The sequence below is a fragment of the Bicyclus anynana genome, chromosome 26 (genome assembly GCF_947172395.1).
Source record: "Bicyclus anynana chromosome 26, ilBicAnyn1.1, whole genome shotgun sequence".
NCBI lineage: Eukaryota > Metazoa > Arthropoda > Insecta > Lepidoptera > Nymphalidae > Bicyclus > Bicyclus anynana.
In genome coordinates, this window is record NC_069108.1 from 4,390,498 (window position 1) to 4,416,128 (window position 25,631).

Genomic DNA, 25,631 nt, shown 5'->3' on the forward strand with positions numbered 1-25,631 from the left:
AAATCTTATATATAAAATTCTCGTGTCGCGGTGTTCGAACTTGAACTCCTCCGAAACGGCTCGACCGATTTTGATGAAATTTTTTGTGCATATTCAGTAGGTCTGAGAATCGGCCAACATCTATTTTTGAAACCCCTAAATCCTAGGATAGGGTAGTGGTAGGGTAGGGGTATGGTATAGGGATAGGGTAGGGGTAGGGTAGCGGTAGGGTAGGGGTAGGGTAGGGGTAGGGTAGGGTAGTGGTAGGGTAGGTTTATGGTATAGGGATAGGGTAGGGGTAGGGTAGTTGTAGGGTAGGGTAGGGTAGGGGTAGAGTAGAGGTAGGGTAGGGGTAGGGTAGGGGTAGGGGTAGGAGTATGGTAGTGTAAGGTAGGGATAGGGAAGAAGTGCAAATAAATAAATTAATAAGTCAAAGCGAAGCTTGAGCGACTCCGCTAGTAAAAAATAAAATAAAAATAGCCTTTATTCTCTGACTGCTGAATACATATGATATACCTAAAACTATTACTCAATTTATACACCAGAGCAATCAGGTTGTCCTTCGACATAGGCCTCCTCCAGACTTTTCCACTCTACTCGATCTCTAGCCTTTCCTCGCTATACTTTCGGCAGGTCATCCTCCCATCTCTTATGTGGTCTAGTCTTCCATTGCACAGTAATAATGATTTTCAAAGTAGACGAATTATGTATACCCAAAATGTAGCAATTAAGCTTATAAAAAGAAATGGAAAACCAATAGAATAAGTAAACAACTATTGAACATTTTGTTTCTTTTTTGTTGTTTGATCATATTCACTTATCAAGTTTGCTGTTCTAAATTTATCACAACTAAAATACAAAGAACACCAAAAATTACCTAATACATCAAATCTAATGACTTTAACCTTCAGTTTAGGTAAACAGTATATCACACCTCTGTTAAACAATGCCTTACAGGCAAGAACTGACGGCCTCCGTGGTGCAGTGGTATGCGCGGTGGATTTACAAAACGAAGGTCCTGGGTTCGATCCCCGGCTGGGCAGATTGAGATTTTCTTAATTGGTCCAGGTCTGGCTGGTCGGAGGCTTCGGCCGTGGCTAGTTACCACCTTACCGACAAAGACGTACCGCCAAGCGATTTAGCGTTCCGGTACGATCCCGTGTAGAAACCGAAAGGAGTGTGGATTTTCGTCCTCCTCCTAACAAGTTAGCCCGCTTCCATCTAAGCCTACATCATCACTTACCATCAGGTGAGATTGTAGTCAAGGGCTGACTTGTAAAGAATAAAAAAAATAAATGCACCTCCAACTTTTATGTTACGTGCATTTTGAGAAATTAAATATCACGTGTCTCAAACTATGAAGGAAAAACATCATGAGGAAACCTGTGAATTTTCCTAATTTTCTATGTGTAAGTAAGAGGCCTAATGTGGTGGACTATTAGCCTAACCCGTTTCATCCTGACAGTCGTGCTTAATAGTGAGCCGAATATGGGTTGTTAATGACAATGATGGCCCAATTTCCAGGTCCTACACAAGTTCACAGTGGACCTGCCCAAGAAGCACGGGCGTGGTGGTCAGTCTGCGTTGCGTTTCGCGCGTCTGCGTATGGAGAAGCGACACAACTATGTGCGCAAGGTGGCAGAGGTGGCCACGCAGCTGTTCATCAGCGCGGACAGACCCAACGTGGCCGGACTTATCCTCGCGGGTTCTGCTGACTTCAAGACTGAGCTCTCTCAGTCCGACATGTTTGATCCGGTGAGTGTTTATATTTCTGGTATATAATGCAAGTTTTTTTGGGCAAAATATTTTGCCCAAGAAACACAGGCGCAGTGGTCAATTTGCCCAATGTGGTTGGCCTCATCCTCGCGGGGTCCACAGATTACAAGACTGAGCTAGTATTTTTGGTAAAAGAAATTTCGCCCAAAAAACACGAGCGCTGTGGTCAATCTGCCCAATGTGGCCGGCCTCATTCTCTCGGGTTCTGCTGACTTCAAGACTGAGCTCTCCCAGTCCGACATGTTTGATCCGGTGAGTGTTTGTATTACTGGTACGTGTTATATTAGTATTTTTGGGCAAAAGAAATTTTGCCCAAGAAGCTCAGGCGCGGTGGTTAATCTGCCCAATGTGGCTGGCGTCATCCTCGCGGGATCCACAGATTTCAAGACTGAGCTAATATTTTTGGGTAAAAGAAATTTTGCTTAACAAAATGAGCGCAGTGGTTAATCTGTCCAATGTGGCCGGCCTTGTCCTCACAGGGTTTTTTTTAAGACAGCTCTCCTAGTCTGGCATGTTTGATCCGGTAAGTGTTTCTATTTCTGGTACATAATGCAAGTTTTTTTGGGCAAAATAAATTTTGCCCAACAAGCTCGGGCGCGGTGGTCAATCTGCCCAATGTGGCTGGCCTCATCCTCGCGGAGTCCACACATTTCAAGACTGAGCTAGATTTTTGGGTAAAAGAAATTTTGCCGAAGAATCTCAAGCATGTCGGTCAGTCTGCCCATTGTGACTGGCCTTACCTTATCCTTGCAGGTTCCGCAAGCTCGCCCAGTGTATAAGTATGTATAATAACTTACTCATCTTGCTATAAAGCGATTTCAGTTTTCAAATTTTTTAGTTGGACTTATTATTTTATTTTTCTTAATTTTATTTTTTTCTAAATAAACACTATAAAACAACAACAAATAGGATGAAAATATTCAGTAGTAAAAATTCATAAAAGCCATTTTTTCATCTACCAAGATATTAAATGGAATTCTCTCAACCCAAGCATTGCACATGTGCACTGCACTTTACACTTGCGCAATAACGCAGTGCGTCCTCGTTTCTAGCTGGCGCACTTCAGGGCCGAGCTGTGTCTGTGTGAAATGTACGATCCCGAACAGGTATTGCATATATACCTCTATAGAATGCCATAGAATAGTCTAACACTATCTAATAACACACCAAAAAAAAACCACTTCTGTTTGTTGTAATTACTTTTAGATTATGTATGTAATCAGTTAATGGATGCAGTTGGACAATGGACATGGCCTTTTTGTAGGGACATCGAAATACAACACAAAATCTCCAAACGAATCCTAACAGTTAACTAGTTAACAATCACCTTTAAAAGTTCTGTTCTTCTTGTTGGTGATAAGTAAATTCGAAAACTTAATACTAAAGTTGCGATGGTTCCATATGCGCCTTGCTCCGAGAAGAGCCCAAAATAAACTCAGCGAGGGTTTCTTTGTTTTTATTAATAAAAAAAAAACAAAATCCGTTGTTTTTGACAAAAGAAACATGAAGAAATTTTAATCAAGCTGTTCTCGAGTTAACCAAGTAACGCTCAGTAAAATCTGTGTTCTGGGCATTCTAAACATAAATAAAGCCTTCTTATATATTAAAAAAAAAAAGAATTTTTGCCATTATTTTTAATATGAGCAACATTCTCATTCCCCTCCAACTAATCGGGAAAGACTGTGTTAGGAGTGAGTACGAATAGACCAATGGGGCGGGGATCGAACCACCACCTCTCAATGATGAGTTCGACTGCTCCTACCGTTGCGGTATATCACGTCTCTCAAATGTGAAAGTAAATCTTCATGAGGAAACAGGCATACCTGAAAATTTTCTTAATTCTTTACATGTGTAAAGTCTGTCAATCCGCATTGGGCCAGCTTGGTGGACTATGGCTATCCCCTCTCATTCTGATCCCCTCTCGTGCTCAACAGTGTGCCAAATATGGGTTGTAAATGATGATATATAACCTTCGTGTTGTTCCAGCGTCTGCAATCGAAGATCATCAAGTTGGTGGACGTGTCGTACGGTGGTGAGAACGGGTTCAACCAAGCGATCGAGCTGGCGGCGGAGTCGCTGCAGAACGTGAAGTTTATACAGGAGAAGAAGCTCATTGGACGGTACTTTGATGAGATCTCACAGGTGCGTTGGATCTCTTTTGTTTGAATCTCCTTTGTAAGCCCTGCAGTGTTAATATGCTACCAACAACAAAAATGACTAATTTCAACCAATAGTAGCACAACCGGATGTAGTGCTATCTTTTTCATTGGGACAACTCCTTTGCGATTGGACAATATTTTGTCTATTAGTCAAGCTTATAATATCTTTGAATCTTTGAAATGAAAATGATAGAGACAAAGGTGTTCACAATACACATATGAACACCTTTGTCCTGTGTCCAGTTTCTGGCAAATCTGCTGGTCCAGCAAAGTGATTACCTGTCTGGTTGTCTGTGGACTCTTATATTCTAATATATGTTCTTATGTACTGGTGATGAAATAATTTGTAGTCACTATGTGCTGATGGTAATGTTTTGTAGTCATTATTTGGCGATAATGTATTTTTAATATGAATATATTTGCAGTCATTATGTGGTGATGATGATGAATGTATGTTTAGTCATTATGTGATGATGATGAATGTAGTAGTACTCAATTTGGAGGTGATGTTAAATATATTTGTAGTCATTATTGTGGTGATGATGATGAATGTAGATGTAGTCAAGATATGGGTGATGTTAAATATATTTGTAGTCATTATGTGGTGATGATGAATGCATTTGTAGTCATTATGTGGTGATGTTAAATATATTTGTAGTCATTATGTGGAGATGATTAATGTAGTTGTAGTCATTATGTGGTGATAATGAATGTATTTGTTATTGTTATGTGGTGATGAATGTAGTTGTAGTCATTATGTGGTGATGATGAATGTAGTTGTAATCATTATGTGGAGATGATTAATGTAGTTGTAGTCATTATGTGGTGATAATGAATGTATTTGTTATTGTTATGTGGTGATGAATGTAGTTGTAGTCATTATGTGGTGATAATGAATGTAGTTGTAATCATTATGTGGAGATGATTAATGTAGTTGTAGTCATTATGTGGTGATAATGAATGTATTTGTTATTGTTATGTGGTGATGAATGTAGTTGTAGTCATTATGTGGTGATGATGAATGTAGTTGTAGTCATTATGTGGTGATGATGAATGTAGTTGTAGTCATTATGTGGTGATGATGAATGTAGTTGTAGTCATTATGTGGTGATGATGAATGTAGTTGTAGTCATTATGTGGTGATGATGAATGTAGTTGTAGTCATTATGTGGTGATGATGAACAAATGTTCGCAGGACACGGGCAAATACTGTTTCGGCGTGGACGACACGCTGCGCGCGCTGGAGCTCGGCGCGGTGGAGACGCTCATCTGCTGGGAGAACCTCGACATACAGCGGTGAGTCTTAGGGTTCATTTACACGAGCGGCAACTCTACCGATGACCGCCGGCGTCACTCCCGTTGGCTGCCGCCGAGACGAGAGCTCCCGTCTAGGCGTCACTCCCGTTGGCTGCCGACGAGACGAGAGCTCCCGTCTAGGTAGCAGCTGCCGGTCGTGTAAACGTACACTTGGTCTTTTTCTATGGCTGCGACATAACTACGTTGCGGCGCCGCACCGCTCGTGTGCCCCCGCTCTAACAGTTTATGAGAAAGGGAAGAAAAAGTAGAGTCAAAACTTTGGGTTTCATATAGAAATACGTATATTTTCAGATACGTGCTGAAGTCCCACGCGACCAACCAAGAGACCATCCTTCACCTGACGCCAGAACAGGAGAAGGACAAGTCACACTTCACCGACAAAGATGTAAGTTCTGCCTCTCTTGTAAGTTGAAGAGCCGTGATAGCCCAGTGGATATGACCTCTGCCTCCGATTCTGGAGGGTGTGGGTTCGAATCCGGTCCGGGGCATGCATCTCCAACTTTTCAGTTGTGTGCATTTTAAGAAATTATATATCACGTGTCTCAAGCGGTAAAGGAAAACGTCGTGAGGAAACCTGAGAATTTTCTTAATTCTCTGCGTGTGTGAAGTCTGCCAATCCGCATTGGGCCAATGTGGTGGACTATTGGCCTAACCCATCTCATTCTGAAAAGAGACTTGAGCTCAGCAGTGAGCCAAATATGGGTTGATAATGATGTAAGTGGAAATCATTTCTTTGCTATAGTGCAAAGTATATTTTTTTGTACGAAAGGACATGTCCCAAAATGGGCCTTTGTTATTTATAATTTTTAAACAGGTTTATAGTAATTTTTTACAGATAGAAGATACAAATTGCTGTTGAGAAAATAATTTTCAGAATTTTTGGAACCCGCATTAATTAGATAAATATTTTTTTGTCTATAAATTAAACATAGACAATACAGTAAAAGTGTTCTAAATAGCCAATAAAACACCTTGAATTGAATTCATATTCGGTGTAAGCTGTCAATGTCATGTAATATTGTCTAATGACAATAAGACACAAGTTAAAAAGAAACATTAAATCGTAGACAGAGATACATTAAATAAAAAAAATCCTTAAATTGTTTTAAAAGCGCCATAAACGAACGCTACTATGCGAAGATCACTGACACTCTGTCAGTGTGCGAGTTACGAGCAAGTTGCCATGATAAAATTTCATAATTAATGTTGCCAGCTAATGAAAAAAATACATTTTATTTAATTAATTTAAAAAATGCGGGTTAAGATAAAAATAATTTGTTCTGCTTAATTGACACTCTGAATAAAGGCCTCTATACAAAATTGAGACATGTTCTTTAAATTATTCTCTACAATTTTGGTTTTAACTTTTGTCATAGAACTAAAAATATAAACCAAAATCTTTATTTATAAATTTAAATATCATCGTGAGGAAACGTGAGTACCAGAGAATTTTCTTAATTCTCTCCCATCTCAAAAGTCTGCCAATCCGTATTGGGCCAGCGTGGTGGACTATTGGCTTAACCCCTCTCGTGCTGAGAAAAGACTAGAGCTCAGCAGTGAGTCCAGATATGGGATGACAATGACTGGTCCCACTAACTAAGCTAACACCCCCCTGCCTCCCCCGCAGACGGGCGTGGAGCTGGAGCTGGTGGAGTGCCAGCCGCTGCTGGAGTGGCTCGCCAACAACTACAAGTCGTTCGGCGCCACGCTGGAGATCATCACCGACAAGAGCCAGGAGGGGAGCCAGTTCGTGCGCGGCTTCGGCGGCATCGGCGGTGAGTTCAACGACCTTTGCTTATCAATTACTGTGTGGGTAACGGATATGACGCCGCTCGATTGGTTGTTGGCTCGTGCCGACGCTGGGTGGCGCGGCTTGTTTCGCAAAGAGTGGGGAGTTAGAGAGGGATAGCGATCAGTTGGCGGGAACGATTTGCGATATAAGGCGTCCGTCGTGCGGTCGGCTTTAGTGTACTCGTGGCGTTCGAGCCGTCCACATTTCTTGTTGTGTTACTTGGAATCTTTATGGGTTACTTGGGTGGAAGGCTTCGGCCGTGGCTAGTTACCACCCTACCGGCAAAGACGCACCGCCAAGCGATTTACCGTTCTGGTACGATGTCGTGTAGAAACCGAAAGGGGTGTGGATTTTCATCCTCCTCCTAACAAGTTAGCTCGCTTCAATCTCAGATTGCATCATCACTTACCATCAGGTGAGATTGTAGTCTAGGGCTAGAAGATCTATAACAGTGGAATTCATATACGTTGTAGGGGGGATCACCCCCAGGGGATCATCCAGCCGCTGAGTGTCGAATTTGACCGCAATTTCTTTGAGAATGTGACACTTAGCGCGGATGAATGATCCCCTGGGGGTGCCCCTACAACGTATATGAATTCTACTGTAAATCGGATAGTTCTAGAGCAACTTACTTTTGCAGTACGGAATAAAAATGAAAATAAAAAATGCTATATACTAGCTTTTACCTTCAGCTTTTCTCGCGATTTTCTTATCGTGATCTCGTTGTATTGTAAAAATATTTATTTAGGTAAAAATGTAACATAATAATTGGTGTAATACAACAAAATATATTTCCTTTGCGTTGTATAAGTTATGTGTGCTTAATTTTATATTCTATAGCTTTTAAGTTAGCGTACACTTAAGTTTTGTAACCTCAATAGCTCGATGGTGAGCAGGTCGATCTCATAACGAGAGGTCGGGGTTCGATCTCCGGTGAACTATAATCATACCCACTCCTAAGATACTTTCCTACCAATTTTTTTTTTTTTTTTAAAAAAAGAATATTTGCCACATCTTTTAAATTTAAATATGACCAATATTTCCATTACCCTCCAACTAGTCGGGAAAGACTGTGCTAGGAGTGGGTACGACAATAGACCAACGGGCGGGGATCGAACCACCACCCCTCGGTGATGACTCCGACCGCTCTTACCGTTGAGCTATTGAGGCTCTACTGAGGCACTAATTGGAGGGATATTGGTCATGTAAAAAAAAAGACTCTTCTTGTATCTGTGCGACTGTCAGACTAATTACCTTGTATAGGACCTGCCTCGCTACAGGTTACCCCTCTGTCAAAAGTATATGATCATGATCTAACGTGTTCACACAAACTGCATCTATAGAATCAATGTTTCATTGTGTTGAAATTACACATGTGTGCATTTCAATTAAAATTTTATAGTTGTGTGTAGTAGTGTGTAGTAATACACATAGGATATATTTATTGGTATTAAATATTTTCGATGTGTGAGTTTACCGCATCTCCCTCAAAACAATGACAATTTTGTTGGTGAATTTGAGTGTTATACAAGGCTCAAAGTCACGCAGCGGGCGATGGAGCGAGCTATGTTAGGAGTATCTCTGCGTGATCGAATCAGACATGCGGAGATCCGCAGACGAACCAAAGTTACTGACATAGCTCAGCGAGTCGCGAAGTTGAAGTGGCAATGGACAGGCCACATAGTTCGAAGAGTCGATGGACGTTGGGGGTCTTAAGGTGCTGGAATGGCGACCTCGCACTGAAAGCGCAGTGTTGTTCGACTCCTCCATGGACCGAGGATAACAAGCGGGTTGCAGGAAACCGCTGGACGCTGGTGGATCGAGACCGTTATGCTTAGAATTCCATGCAAGAAGCCTATGTCCAGCAGTGGACGTCCATCAGCTGATAATTAATGAATAATGCCAAGTACTATAGAAGGTAATTGGTCGGAGATGCAACTATTTGTGTGTAAAATGTAAAAAAATTACAAATATACCTTTTAAATAGATTAAGTGTACGCTAGCTTTTGTTTACTTACGCTAGAGGTGTGCTGGGAATAAAATTGACTCGTACGGTACCCCTAAGGTGCCTCTAAACAAGCTAATACCCCTGACCCCTTTTGACCATATACCGTAGTGAACCCCTTAAACATGCTAATGACCCCTAACTAGGCTATGACGTAGTTTAGGAGAAGGATCATGCAATATTTTAGATGCAGGAATTTAAAAGAAACTGTTTAAAAATGGTTTTTGAGGTATCTTACTGATTGAATGTATGTACATATAAACAGATATTTAGAAGAAAATAATTATGTAAAAAGTAAATATGACGTTGTAATGGATAATATAAGATACAAAAAAAAAATAAAAATCGTCATTTTCTGTGCAGTATAAATATACTACAGCTTTTCTTGATGAGTACTGTTTACCAACAAATAAATTCAAAATGAGGGTATACATCACTAGTCATTTCACACCTAATAATAGGGATGATGACAGTTTTTTAAATTGTATATGAATTAAGAGTACGCTAATAGTAAAGCAATTTTGTAAAAGTAACAGGGTATCTGCGATCATTACTTGCGGAGCTACAGGGATTTGAAGGGTCAGATTTGCGGCGCTGGCGCGGATCCCTGAAAAACGCCCCATACAAAGTGGTACGAATTAATGACGTCGTAGGCAATGTAATGAAGATTTGTATGGGTGTTTAAACAAAATTACTAATATCTTTGTTATTTCTGCGTTTATGTTTATAGTTCAAATATTATAAAATGTCACATTTAATGTAAGGAAGCTAAAACTGTATGAATTTTCATCTAATTACGATAAAATATTTTTAGTAGATTTTGAAATTTTATAATCTTATTTATTTTGCAAATATCCAGACAATCTTTGCTTTTTATGTATAAATTAGTTAACAATGACCCTATTTACCCGAATGTATCATAAAAATCAATATATTCAAACCTAGTCATCATCCCCATTATTGTTGTTGACTTGTTCTTAAATTAATGAAAATAAATTTGATTAATAAGCTTAGAACAATTAGATATGGTTAATATATTTTATACTAGCGGACGCCCGCGACTTCGTCCGCGTGGAATTTAGTTATTCATAAATCCCTCGGGAACCATGGATTTTTCCGGGATAAAAAGTAGCCTATGTGTTAATCCAGGCTATACAAGGCTCTAAGGTATATCTCAATACCAAATTTCAACCAATTCGGTTAAGTAGTCGAGGCGTGAAAGAGTAACAAACATTCATATCATCAAAATCATCAGTTTTCGCAAATCTCGGGAAACCATGGATTTTTTTGGGGTAAAAAGTAGCCTATGTGTTAATCCAGAGTAAAATCCATTTCCATTCTAAATTTTTGCCAAAGTAGTAGCGGCGTTAAAAGAGAGGAGACAAACATCCAAACATCCATACAAACTTTCGCATTTATAATATTAGTAGGATAGTAGGAAGTAGGATAACAGTTTATAAACCATACATAATTTAAAATAGTTATGAATTGACATGCGTTTTCTACTTTCATTTCTAATTTCTTTGTTGGTAAACAGTACTCATTAAGAAATATAGTATAATTTTATATACTTGAAATTAATTAATTGAATACAAAGAATATTTTCAAGACACCTAAAATCGATGCAATTTTAGTGTGTAACGAGCATTATTTTAGGGTATTTTCTGACTGAAAGAAAATACCTTAAAAAATACTTATAGATATTTTATCTGTCTGTGGGTGGAATAAATACATGGTCTTTTTACAAGTAACAACATTTATTTAATGGTTCAATTATTTCTGTAAAGGAAAAAAACATGCATGCAGTTTTTAGTATAAAATCTTGCCGAAATGTTATAGGTAATAGTCGGTAACTCAAAATCCTCGCCATTTAGGATAACAGTAAGGTATAAGATCCTCATTCTCGAGAAATACGTTCCTAAGCCGCGAGAGAATAACATTTGACAAAGGCTTTAAAGGCAAGTGTGCGTGGGTGTGAAATCGTGCATGCGGGGAAGTGAGGTGCATCAATGAGGTTTTTCATTCATCGCTACACGTCCCCCGGCTCGCGCGGATCATCGGGACTGTTACGAACGAAGTCGCCAAGCTATAATAGTATAGGTTTCGTCAGTTCGTCTTAGTATGAGGTCCGGCATACGAAATATATACCCTATGATAGAAAATATTTGCATTGACACATTGCACATTTACACATTTAGTCATGCTCAATTTACGTTTACGTTAACGCAATACTAGTAAATAGTTGTAACGCATCGCAGTATGAAAACATTGAAAACTCCCACTAGGCACACAGTTTGCCAGTGTAAAGGCATATGTGAACACCCGCCTCAGGTTGATGGCAACACTTTTAGAATGTGTTCTTTGCACGCCCAGGTATCTTGGGGAGTAAGCCTGAGTAAGTTGGTGAATGCGTTACGAGAATTGTAATCGGAAGAGGCGAACGGACTTTCAGAGAGAGAGCTAAAGAAGTTTTATTTCAGTCGCGTAGTCTATATCACTCGTTTTTTTACAACAAAGTATGATCTATAGATCATAGATCCTTTTAGCCGTGAATTAGACATTGTTAAATGCAGCAATTTATAGCACGCCTATTCCTAAGCTTTGCCTTTCTTGATTGGCTATACAATAATGTCAGAGGCTATAAACATTTTTACATAATAGTATTAAAAATAACCTTTTATTGATTTACTCGGTATACGCAAAAAATTTATAAATTACTTCCCAATATTTATTTTTCAAAATTATTCCCAGCATACCAAAACAAAAATACAATATCTGTTACTAATTTGTAATGTTTTCCTTTTGTTCCCCGCTGCTTCGGACACCGTTGGATACTCTAACGGACTTGTAAATATAGGTATATTGCGCTATAAGGTGGACTTCCAATCGCTACAGTTAGACGAACCGTTGGACGACGTCGATCTTGACGACTATTGAGCGCGCTGTTTGAACCAAACGAATTACTTATACCAGTGGTCGGCAACCTTCGGTACACTAACGTTAGTGAACGAATAACTGCGTACAAAACTATGGATGCAATAAACTTCTGGCTTTGTGATGTAGGACATTTAGACTTTGCCACTGTGGCTTTATTATCATATATGATGGCTCGGCTAATTAAAACCGATCTTTTTTGTAATGTTATAGTCAAAATAAAAACTAACACGTAGAAGCGAGAGAGATGATCAGTAAGCTCTAGGCCTCAGTAGTTCGATAACTCAGAGGCCGCATTTAGGTTGGCATCCTCCACGGTCAACTTTGACGTCTAGGGTAGATCCCAACAGTTTAATATCGTATCCACAGCTAAACAAGCTGTTAGCATGGTAGGTACGTCTTTATAGAATCCTGGTTTTTGTGTGACTCTCAGGAAAGCTTTATGACGTCCTTTACAAATGACGTTTATGACGTCAGCTTTCCTGAGTAATGAGAAAATAATCTAAATTTTTAGAACTGTTAACTTCAACTCGCAACAATTTTTTTTTACTCAATAAAAACTACATTTTTACCAAATTTCATAGGTGACTTTCAAATGACAAAGGTGTGGCCATCACAAAGTCATTGTCAAAAAGATTCCAGGAAAGCGAAATGAAACACACAAAAAATCAAAAATGTATGAAAAATTTATAAAAGGTTGTCGACCACTGATAGACCATAGACCTTGAAAATATTGTCTAAAATAGATTTAAGATATTGCTTGCATGGTTTTATCTTTTACACTGACTATGCGGACGGGTTTTAACTATTATATTCTACAACCTTATTGTCTTATTTATAAACAGGGATTAAAACCTCAAACTTCTTTAAAGTAAAGTGAACTTTAAACTGTAGTGATTAGGTCCACTTTAATTTGAAGAAAATTGAGGTTAAAATCTCAATCCAGGTTTATGAATATGGGGCTGTGAGTTTTACACCTTTTTTTACTAAATTTGATGGGACTAAAATGGTATAGTCAATCTATACCAAGAAATCGATTTGGCTTTGGGAATTATTAGTCCAGGAATCTGGGAAACATTTTTACAATTGATTATTATAAAGTTATTTTTCCGTGAATAGCTTCATCTTGATGAGACGCTCAACTTTTATGTTTACGAAAATTCTTGATTCTGGTAGCTAACAGGGTTACTAGGTAATAAAAAATTCTGAGCGTATGAACGAGATAATTTACCACGCATTTTTAGGACAGTGTGGCTGTTAAGTTGTATAACTATTAATTAAGCAACAGTAAAATAAAATGTACCTGTTTTTTTAGTATTGTTTAATTAATATTAATAATTATACAACTTGACATTGTCCTACAAATTGCGCGGTACGTTATCTCGTACCTACGCTCGGAAGATTTTTGTTACCCAGCTAGCTACCAGAATCAAGAATTTTCGTAAATATTAGAGTTGAGCGTCTCATTAACATGATGTTACTCACGAAAAATTAACTTGTTAGTAATCAATTTGCCTTTTTAAAAAAATCCGCTAGGGGCGGCACCGGCGGGGGTAAAAATGTGTTGAATTTTCTATTGAAATTTTTCATCATAACCATTTGCAATGCGTTCTTCAATTTCTTAAACTTGGAAAAGGCTCAATGTTAAAATGCTCCCCAGATTCCTGACTGTAGTGATAATTTACAATGGTCAGCTGTCATGGCTGATAAGGGTTTGAAGGTGGCCATTGGAAACCAAGTAACCAAGTGTGGGCTAAAATGTATTTTAAAATTAAGGCCCTGTCAATTTATGATATTTTTAATAATGTCGTGTCATTTTTAAGCCTCTAAAGGCCTTAATAAGAAAAGAAGACCTCAAAATTAGGCTAATACATATAAATTATTTATATACTTAATTATGATATTTTAAATTGTGTCGGTAATTACTAAATATGTAACAAAACATAGTTATATATTTTCACGTGTATAAATAATCCAAAAACAAATGTTTTTGATATGTTGTATTATGTCGAAATGTTATATAGCAATATAACATTTAGACATTGAAATAACTTGACATGTACTTTTTAACGTTGGGAAATGGTTTAATGTATCCCGAACGTAAAGTGCACATTCAGAACTGTGCATTCTACGGTCGGGTATGTGGGACTCCAAATCCAAAAATCTCCAAAAATGGGGAATTCCCACTAAAACCCAGCGGAGTCCTGCGGTCTATTGGGATACGAATGGAATGCGAAAACAGGCACGTTCTCATCCCGACTTGACGTGTACTCACCCAAGTACATATTAAATCTCAGGTTGAATTTTTCTACCCGTCCGTATGTCTCCTTAACTTCTCAAGAAAACATCTTTTTCGATCTTACAAACCCCAGCTTTCTTTCTCAGACCTTATTCTGCTTCTCTTTTTCCATTGACTCTAACATCATTTGAACACCGAGCACCTTCCACTTAGAACATAATTCAGGTTGTTCATAAACGGACTGTATTGGATTGTATTGATTAAATACCTGACAATATGAATTTTGCATATAAACGTATACGAACTTCTCTACAATTTTGGCTCCAAAAAGAATACTTAGGAGACCTTCGAAAATAGTTTTCTTTTTGAGTAATATTTTAAGTATTTAATTTTCTAATTTAACTTATTATAGAAAATAATAACAATGGTTACAAAATAAATCAATGATTTGACATTTAAATAGATATCAAAAAACATTTAATGACTGTTACTAATGTATTTAGCACTACATTTTTTTCATCCAATTTATTTGTCGTATAATATGAAACATAACTTGTCGACTACAAGATTGTATCTACAAATTGCCGATAAAGTAGCCCGTTTATGAGCGCCTTGACTTTCTATTGGGTTAGAAGGGAATTTAATTATGGAAACTTTATCCATTTAGTATAGACAGAGTTAGAAACATCTAGATAAAACAAATAGCTGCAAATGGTAGGAATGTAATGATATATTAAAATGTGATTTCAGAATACACATAGATTAAATTGTAATTCAATTTAGGAATGTTCAAGTAATAGCAGGAATGTAGCCTTACCCTTCTAACCCTTACCTGAACCCCATTGAACTCTTTAAATCCCCTCCACTTTAAAATCCCAATTTTTGTTCCTCTCAACCCGAGAACACCATTTATACCGATATTGCCTTTAGCTAAGATTGTAACCTCTTTCGAGCACTTAAGCATATAAAAGAGATACTTGGTGTTGTCTTACTATGAGGTTTGTGTAATATTATTGTATGTTTGTTGGAAAATTGTAATAACGTAAAATCTTTAGGATGAAAATTTGTTTTTCCCTTCTTTTAATTTGTAATTAAATTGAACGTTGATTCAAAGATGATCCTATTTCAGATGGAAAAATACATAGAGGATTATTTATTCGTTAGTTTATCACATACAATTTCAAAATAAATAAATTATTCATTATTTTTAAATAAACTAATGCCCTCTTCTCATCAAAATAAAAGTTAAATTAAAATACATTATGCATTTCTATAATTAAGACTTGTTATTGAACTTGTCACCCTTTTTGTTTTTCTCCAAGTTTTGGGCGAGTCTATTACGAAGCAGACCTCATGGAAGACCACCTGTCTCTCTCAAACATACGTCAGTTAGCTTATACGTGTGAAATGGTGATAGTTCCAACAGTATATACCTTATATTATGATAGTGTAGTGCGCCTGGAAATATTGATACTTGTGTGACTATTGTACAAGTAATATGTTTGATGAACTAAAATTTATTTTTAAATTCACATGTGGGTTCACATTGCCGTAGCTTGTTATATCCGAGTAATTGAAGCAATAATTTTATGTAGCATTTAAAAAATAATGCTTATGAAGACAAAAGAAATACTGCAAAGACAAACAAAAATTGCAATAATAAAAGATAATAATTCTTCTACATATCACTTGTACAATATATATGTAGGTGAAAAATGTGAAGACCATGTAGAATATAACAAAGGTTTTCATCGTATATATGACGCCCACACTTTACGGAGTCAATACTCAGGTCAGGTGCGCACTATAGTGCGCGCAAGATAAGCCTGCGCGTGGTCAAAATCGGAACTAATCAAAAGTGCCGCCATCTTGTCGTCTATCTTTATCTATCTCTAGGACGGTAAAAGAGTAAGCTGGAAATATAATTGCGTCGCCAGTCGTGCACAGATTTATTTGGCACGTATTATACGATGTTTCCCTCGCGGCGAAATACCTGTGATATTTTGTCATTCGGTAAAATATAGTGCGTATTTGACCTTAGTTTAAAAATGCGTATCAAATGTCACAGTACAAAAGGGCGTCATTTTGCGTTAAAGTCCTTGTGCCTAATTCAAACTGCATACATATGGATTTAAATGCTCGGTAAAGAAATATTTTATACCAAGCATTTAAATTGTAGACATGCAGTTTAAATATATTCGTAAATATCGTAGTAATTATTTTTTAGTTTTAGGTGCTCAGGGATCATCGCGTTTGGACTTTATGTAGTTTTAGGGTCGAGTCACATTAGAAATTAAATTTATCGAAGGAAGAGTAGCGTAGCAATATCCGTGTAAGTGGACAGATAGATGCCAAGAGTGCAGATAAAATTATTTTTTTTTAATATTAGTGAAAATATAGCAAATGTTTACAAACATTGTGTTAAAACATAATTTTTGACTTTAAACAATTACATGTTCCAGTATTATAATATTTATTTAACGTGAGAAATAATGTCGGTTTGTTATATAACAAATTTTAGGACATGCTTCCTTATCTGGATTTGTCTTTAATATAGTTCAGTTTGTCTATTTTAGAAAAACAGCAAAATAAAATCAAAATGTATTTAAATAAAATACATTAATGATAATTATATTTGGATTGTAAGGGGAAATTGAAAAGGTTTACGGAGTGTTTCATTCCATTTTCAATCATGTTCCTAGGTAACAAATTAAGATTGAAGAGACCAAACTAATAAGATAATTTAAATCCAAAACTCAGTGTCTTAGTCACAGTTTAGAATAACTACAATGCTGATGTGATAATTTAAAATTATATAAAACATATCACTGGGGCCTATTAATTTGAAATTTGTATTATTTTTCATGTTTTTAAACTGAACATTAATTGTCACTTTGCGTTGTATACAAAAAAAAATATAAGGTCATAAATGTGGTGTGAGGTTGCTTGCTGGATAAAAATTACACTTTATAATTATTTTAGTTCGGACAGATGACAGTTCTAGTATTTATACACGAAATAGTACCAACTTCAAATAGGTAGAAATATCTTTAATTCCAGGCTTCCTATAATGCTTCAAGATGTAACTTAATTTTTTTTTCTATATTTAACTTTTTTTTCATGTATAGACATGAATTGTCAGCAAAACAAAAGAAGAAGATTTAATGAATTTTATGCATATGCACAGCTTAACCTAAAAAAGAGAATATTGTTTTTATTAAGCGTAACAGAAGGTGGGAGAAGTAAAATAATATTTTCACTGTAAACAAATTTATTCGATAACAATTTCAGCATAGCTTCCGCTATAATGTTAATATTACACGCTGATGGTAGTATATGAATGAATCTGCCAAACAACCCTCTATTTTATAATATTTGCAAAGTTAGTGTTTACTGTTGGTAGCACGAATATGTTAACAATAAAAGTACGTTTTAATAATAGTTTCGGAGTATTATTATAATTTATACAAACCAAACATTATAATTCTATCTAAAACACATTAATTAATTAGAGGAGATTTATAACAATCGTAAAATAATATTAAAATATTGAAACACAAAGTTGAGAAATTAAATACAATATAAATCATAACGTGACGTCACGATTGTTAAGAGTAAAATAACCAATGATGAATTTATATTATGTAAAATAAATAATTATATTTATATAAATCATTAATAATAACCTCTACACTGTTCGGATTGATAATCATTGTTAATTAATTAAATTTAACTATAATAACCGGAAGTCATAAAAGTATGAAATGGAATGACGCTACTATACGCTAGGCGGCGTAACGTATCCATACGAAATAGGCGGGAAGCAGGTACTATTTGTAACATAAGTGTTTTTTTTTTGGTAGATTAGGAGTTGGAAAAGCATGAATAATAATCATTTTTCGGGCCTCAGAAATGTGTCGTTTAAGCAATAACTCATACGCCTTAGATAAAAAAACTTAATAAAATAATTAATGACAAATGTTCTAAATGTGTATCTTGGTTCTTTCAGTGTTACCACACAGCAGTTATACGCGTATAATGTTGCTATGTTATGTGAACATGAAAAAAATTCAATTCAATACAATTGGCATAAATAAATGTCTAAGCGATTGAAATACATGTTAAACATGTTAAGGTGTTATTATAATAATAACAATAATAATTTCTTTATTTTTGGCTACAAAGGCGGCCCATTGGTTAGTTACAAACTTAAAAATTGTGTTAGTAGGTACACATTTAAGAAAAAAAAAAAAAAAAAACTATCTCACCGCACCAAAACAGAAATAAATTTCTGCAGGATCGGCGAGTCAGTCTTGCTTGCTAACATGTTCAAGATCCTATTGGAGCTCGCCCGCAGTCTTGCTAGGAGGGATGACTTTCGTTTTCTAATTATTGCATAAAAATCGTCTGTCCGCTCCTGCGCAAACATACCTGACGCTTAGCAAAACCGGGGCAACCCCAACAGCATCCTGAACCCATTGTTATATTGCACCCTTTGGGTGTCCATACACTTCTGTGTGTAGTTAACCCACAGGCTCGCGGTGTAGAAGGTTTGGCAATATGCTTTGAATAGAGTAATTTTTGCTTCCTTACCACACTTCGCGGAATATATAACTGCTATGTGGTAGCGCCGTAAGTATTAGTGTAGCTGTAGTATTTATACGTAGTTTTAATGTTAACCACAAACTTAAGTTGCGTTGGTTTACTAACTGACAATGAATTATTTTTAAACTCACAAAACAAAGATTACACGCTAATATGTTATATTTTTCTGATGCAACAACTAAACATCTCCTGAGGATGCTCCGGTTTCGGGGTGAAACGTACGTAGAGAGTATTTTGTCGGACCTGGGTGACGTTGTCGCATGGGTTCGCCGAATTTTCGCGGATGATAGCAAAATAAATAAATCATTATATAATCATGATGAACTTCCGCAAAGTAACGCCTGCTTCTATCCAATAACTAAAAATCTATTTATTGTATTAAAATAACTTGAAGTTTTAGACATAAAACAAAAAAAAAAAGAGATAAATAACAATATCCATGTAGGGTAAACCACCTTTTGCATATCATTATTAGATCAAATATACACTGAAAAATATAGTAACTTACATTTTATGATTATAAAATATTTTTAACGCCAAAAATGTGTTAGTGTGTTTTTGCAGTAATATCAAAATAAAATACAGTTTACTAAAAAATTAAATGAAATGAATTCTATCAATGTTTCTTAAGTTTGTGGTACCGTCAATATTTCCAGGCGTATGTTATAAAAACACGGGTCTATTAACCGCATAATAAATTAAAAGAGAAGCATACATCAGTGTGAAGTGTTGCCAGGAGAAAAAATGAATTATACAATTATAATTATTTAAATTTATACTTAAATATAGTGTTCCTTAGTGATAACCATAGTGCGGTACCTGGAATTGTCAAGATAAATAAATCAACATCTGTGTTTTTAACAACAATTACATAATATATTCAAAACCATAGTGTTGCTGACGTCTTTATATTTTTCCGCTGTATTAATTAATTATTATTGTGAGAATCATGCATATTTTGTATAGCATTGTAAAAGAAAATATCTGTTTTATTTATCTTGATAATTTTCAGTTTATGCACAATAATATTAATTAATAATAATTTATTATAGTTATTAGGAATCGTTTGGTCTTTTGAGTGCAATTATAATTATTAAAGATTTTTTAATGCAAACAAAAAAAAATATTACTTGATGATATGATTTTATCTATATATTCTTTTTCCTAAATTAGTCGTGTAAGTTTCAAACGAACTAGAAAAAAATAATAATTTTTAAATATTTCTTTTTGGAATGTAAGTACATAAATAATGGATTGAAAATGTATGCTTTTCTGAAATATATTTAAAAAACGTTTGCAATTATCTCTGTGGCTTATCTTATTTCCCCCTTTTACTAGCTTTTGTTTAGCGTGTCCCATAAATTTATTTGGGACATATTACAGACCTACTTCTAAAAGCAATGTAAAAACCAAACGCAACCGCGTCAATTCTATTGTATCTCTTATACCAATAATATCTACATTTGTTTTGCTATTCTCTTCGAAAATCCATGATTTTCGTTCGTGGTAGCGTTGCGTTAACTTGAATTTGTCGGTATTTCGCTTAGAATAGCAAAATTAATGTCAAACATTATATTTTCCAAAGGAATAGGGTATTATTTTACATTTTCTCTCAAGCCTATCCTGGATATAAGGTAAATAACAGTATTTCTGCTTTTGCATGGTCCTTTGTGTTACTTCTTATTCTTGATTTCTTTTAAGTTTTACAGTTTTCATGTGCTTTTTTTGTTATTCATGTAATAATGTTGAAAGTTTGTAAATCTCGAATTTGGTATGTTTTATTTTCATTTTCTTCTACACAATGTTTCGCTTACATGTAGGTATATATGGTTTTGATTTTATTGTTTATTCATTCATTCATTTATGAATGGCAATATAGAACTTTCAAAATACATTAACTTTAATGAATTTTGACTACTTTTTCATGATGTTTTTATTTTTGCTTTTTTTTAGTTTTTTTCGTTTGTTTTGTTTTATTGTTTTTTTTTTGTCGTGTGTAGGTAGAACATTTTTTTTTACTTTAACTTGTACTATTGAAATATTATTATTTAAACTATCAACCAGTACTTATCAAGTTGGTATTTTTTTATTTAATTTTAAAATTAATGTTGTGGTAAAACCATTTTCATCATAAATATACCCTTTTTTCGTGAACTTTCGATCCTGTGACCCGAAAGTTTTATAAAAACGTAATTATAACAAATCCTCTACGTCATTTTTATTTATTTAAAAGTATAAATTTAACTTAGTCCTTAACCTTTTCAGTTTATTCTCTTTTTTTCTATTTAGCAATAAACTTATATAACACTAAAACATTTCTTATGTTTTAGTGTTATATAACGTTATATAGTGTGTAAGAGTTAAAGCACAAAAAAAAAATAATGTGGAAAAGGAGTTGTTACGTTATGTTAATATTTTACTTTCCTTGTGTTATTCTTACATAATATAATACTGCTTTTGTGATATATGTTTATTTTAAATTAATTTGAATTTTTTCTTATAACATCTGTATGATGTTTATTTTTCCACAAAATTATAATATTTAAATAATAATACACACTCCATATTCCATACTCCATACATATCATTTTATAGAACTCAATGAAACATCAACTGTTTTTATTGCAGGTCTTCTCCGTTACAAGGTCGACTTCCAATCGATGCAGTTAGACGACGAGGAGATCGACAACCTGTACGACATCGACGACTACTAAACTCACGGCTCATACACCAGTCGCTAACTAATGCCAATATAAAGATATTGTAAATTAAAAATGGAGAAGAAATCAAAATCCGCTCCATCAGAGTACTAAAAGCCTAGAAGAAATCAAAGTCCGCTCCATCAGAGTATTAAAATTCTCGAAGAAATCAAAATCCGCTCCATGAGTTTTAATTTTTATGGGCTATGTTGTGAATTCGTTGCTTTATAATTATCAGATTCTTGGTTAAATTTTCGGGCTTATTTTATAATTTTTAAATTGGCTCATTATCAAACAAAAATCATAATTCGTTTATTTCATGTAGGTTTAGTTTACAAGCACTTTTGAAAACGTCAAGTTTGACTATTTGTAGAGATTTTACAACACCACCAGTCGGGAAAGCTTTGACTAATGATTGGATGTGTTAGATATTCTTAATTTTTTCAAGTTGATTCATACATGAACACGAAATAAAATGTAGAACCAATAGTCGGTTATATAAAAGCGCATACACAACATAAAAGAAATCGACAGAAACTTGTGATAGTACTGCGTGTTTTGATTGTGGCTTTTATAACTTTATAACTTAGCAATTTTAATTTACAAAATCTCGTAAAAAGTACTGAATAAAGTTTTAATTATATGTCTGTTGTTGTAACATGAGTAAGTAACGATGAAGGAAACTAAGTTATTCAGTGGAATTTTACTAAATTTACACGAAACCAGGTTTAATTAACTGCACTGTAATAGTATTTGTAGACATAATTTTTCATTTTTCATGTATTTCCAAAACATTTTTTTATGGTTGCAAATGTACTACAAACACATTTCGAAATTAAGCCGAGTGAAACCATTTTTTTAATAGTTGAATTATTATAACATTTATATGTAAAATGCCTCTGATCTGCTCGATCAAGGAAGATTTTTTTATTGTAATCATTTATTTGGGTGGTTTGTATTGTTAATTTTTGTTTTATCAGTTTGTACACATTATGAAACGTATTTTTTTTTTAAATTACTGAGTCCAAAACTACAAAATAATGAACACTTTTATTTTCAAACACCGTTAGTAGGGTGAGGGGTGGGTTTAATTCATTGGTATTTTTGAGTAAATAAAAAATACGTATTTCATTAAATTCGCAAAATGTAAAAAAAGTCTTCCTGTAGGTGAAATTGTAGATTGAATATTGAATATACACACCTATAACATAAATATTAATTGTGTAATTGATAGAAACGTCTTTCACGCATCATGGTGATAGAGCGAATATTGATTTTATTGATGATTGATTTTATATTCAATAAAGTATTTCATTAATGTTCGATGGAGCGGTTGTTGACTTCATCAAAAAGCCATGAAACGAAACTTGATTCCATTGATATTTATATATGGCCCAATGGAGCTGCGAGTAATATTAATTTCATTAAACTCTATGAAACGATTGGTTATTTCATTGAACAATTTTATTTTTGAAACTAATATGCAATACTATATGTCAATATTCGATATATCACTGATTAATGTTTTAATATAATTATTATTTATTATTTTTTTAATACCCCGTATGGAGTCACAATGTTTGAATGAATAAATAACTTATACATTCAAAATTCGAACGTTCATAAAATCTAGGGTTGCCAAACTTTAAAAAATAGCATTTTCTCAGCATATTCATATCATTGGCAACACTTGACTTGACGTTCGTGGAGATTTCCAATATATTTGCATTTTTTTAATAATTGCAATAATATATCAATAAAATTATGTATGTGAGTGTGTGTGGGTGTGTAAAAATGTGTACCGGCAATAAATGACACGTAAAATAAAGTAAAATAAAATGAGGCGAAAAAATTATCCTTATACACATGACCAATAAATTAGGCAGACGGTATCTCCCTGTCAAACAACTGACGCACCATAATGGCGCCGAGTATCTATAAAATAGGCAGACGGTATCTCGCTGTCAAATAATTGATATACTCAGACTAAATACATAAGGACTAGTATCGCACCGAAATTCACGAACAAATTTTTCTGCTATTTTCTAGGGAAAACGAGCTTAGATTTAATTCATATCTTATACTAAACTAGCAGTTTTTGTTCGTTTTTTACACCATTTAACTACACAAAAAGGTATTTTTACGGAGGTTTTTAACCGACGGACACGTTTGTAAACTATGAAACATCGATTCTATACAGACAGTGTTTATAATCGCATAAGATCGTTGATCATATACTTTGACAGAAAAATAATGTCTTATGAGGCAGGTCTTTATCTTATTAGTCTGAGTTGATATACCATAATGGCGCCGAGTATCTATAAAATAGGCAGACTGTATCTCGCTGTCAATTAACTGACGCACCATAATGGCGCCGAGTATCTATAATACAGGCAGGCGGTATCTAGCTGTCAAATAACTGACGCACCATAATGGCGCCGAGTATCTATAAAATAGGCAGACGGTATCTCCCTGTCAAATAACTGACGCACCATTATGACGCCGAGTATCTATAAAATAGGTAGACGGTATCTTGCTGTCAAATAACTGACGCATCATAATGGCGCAGAGTATCTATAAAATAGGCAGGCGGTATCATGCTGTCAAGTAACTGACGCACCATAATGGAGCCAGATATAGGAAATTAATGGTGGTCTGTCTTCATAATATGTGAATCCGTGTGCGTGTAGGTATGTACGTATATTATGGGAACTAGCAGAACTGTGGTGCGTCACTTTTTAGTTTAGGAGACGGTGTCTGGACTTTTTATAACGTCTATGCTTAAAGGTGGTCGCTTGTATATTTTCGAAAAAAGACATTGCCAATTAGCAATACTATTTTTTGCGACTGACCACACTGGTGCAAACTTATGTAATAAAAACCAAAATGCATGTAAAATTTCGAAATGAAACTTGTGCCTTAATTAATTTCAGATAAGAACAATAATCACCGATAATTATTTTGTATAAAAAACTGTATACAGTCGTTTTTAGGATAACGTTGGAATTTTACGTATCACTTATATTAGTTAGTTAAATTGAATCCTTCGTAAATTAGTCCAAGAGATAGTGGAAAATTATGTGGATGTACTTGTTCAAAGTGCTACCTCCTAGCACATCGTTTAAATAAATTCTTTTAATTGTAAATAATTAAGTCTGAGGATTAAATAAATTATTTTTGTTCAGTGTAAACTATAAAGAAACAGGCGCGTGGCCAAAGGTGCCATTTTAAGGTCGGTATTAAGTACTCATATTGAAGTATTAAGTAAGTTATTTTGCTGGGACCAAACTGAACTGTAGGCTATAGATTATAGGAAAGAGTTTTGAAAAGCAACTTATTTTTGCAATATTAGAGCCTCAATAGCTCAATGGTAAAAGCGGTCGGACTCATCACGAAGGGGTGGTGGTTCAATCCCCGCCGTTGGTCTATTGTCTTACCCACTCCTAATACAGTCTTTCCCGACTAATTGGAAGGGAAAGGGAATATTGGTCATAATTAAAAATATGGTTAATATTATTTCTTAAAAAAAAAACAAATAAAACAATATTATTAATCTTTGTCATTGTTGATATGTTTAAATAAGTTAAATTAAAGTGCTCCACTATCATTTCCTCTGTCTCTTAGACTGTAAGTGCCTTATAAAGCTATAAATTGTTTTAATTGTGAGGGAAATGTAACATGTATTTATAGCATGCTTAATTATAAAGGATTTTTCTGTCTTGCAGCATTGGGTACTGAGGTTTCGTTATGTCAAGAGCTGGTCTACGATTTGTTAGTACGCGTTTATGCAATAAATATGTATTATAATTATATGAGTATTTATTTAACCTTGTTTAATTCTGATAAAGTATACAAGTTATCGTTACGTTGTGGCAGTGAAATTATCGAAAATGTTCATAAGGCTGCCAATCCACCGAAGCGGAGCGTGGCAGCGGAGCTGAGAAACAGAGAAATATTAACCAATAGGATTGCACAAAATCTCCGCTCCTCTTAAGTGGCTAGGGACTTGCAAGCTAACTAGTGGGGTTCAATAAACTAAATTTAACATATTTTATTTATTTAACATAGTCTGCAACCTCGCTCCGCTCCGGTGAGAAGACAGTACGCAACTCCAATCTGTATTAGT

The 25,631-nt window shown here is 35.0% G+C and overlaps 1 protein-coding gene across 2 annotated transcripts in view; it reads left to right on the forward strand.

The window, feature by feature from the left end:
* The window catches only part of LOC112049370 (eukaryotic peptide chain release factor subunit 1), a 32,106-nt gene extending 6,791 nt beyond the window's left edge, over positions 1–25,315 (forward strand). Inside the window, exons 4-9 of one of the 2 annotated variants that reach the window (XM_024087227.2) lie at positions 1,504–1,734; positions 3,742–3,897; positions 5,110–5,210; positions 5,523–5,616; positions 6,859–7,006; positions 21,435–25,315. In XM_024087227.2, the coding sequence (XP_023942995.1) occupies positions 1,504–1,734; positions 3,742–3,897; positions 5,110–5,210; positions 5,523–5,616; positions 6,859–7,006; positions 21,435–21,520 (816 nt within the window). In that variant the 3' untranslated portion in view covers positions 21,521–25,315. Of the gene's footprint in view, positions 1–1,503; positions 1,735–3,741; positions 3,898–5,109; positions 5,211–5,522; positions 5,617–6,858; positions 7,007–11,885; positions 12,212–21,434 lie in introns of those variants that run through there. The other variant, XM_024087229.2, reaches the window with a different exon arrangement.
* Positions 25,316–25,631: the final 316 nt, after the last annotated feature.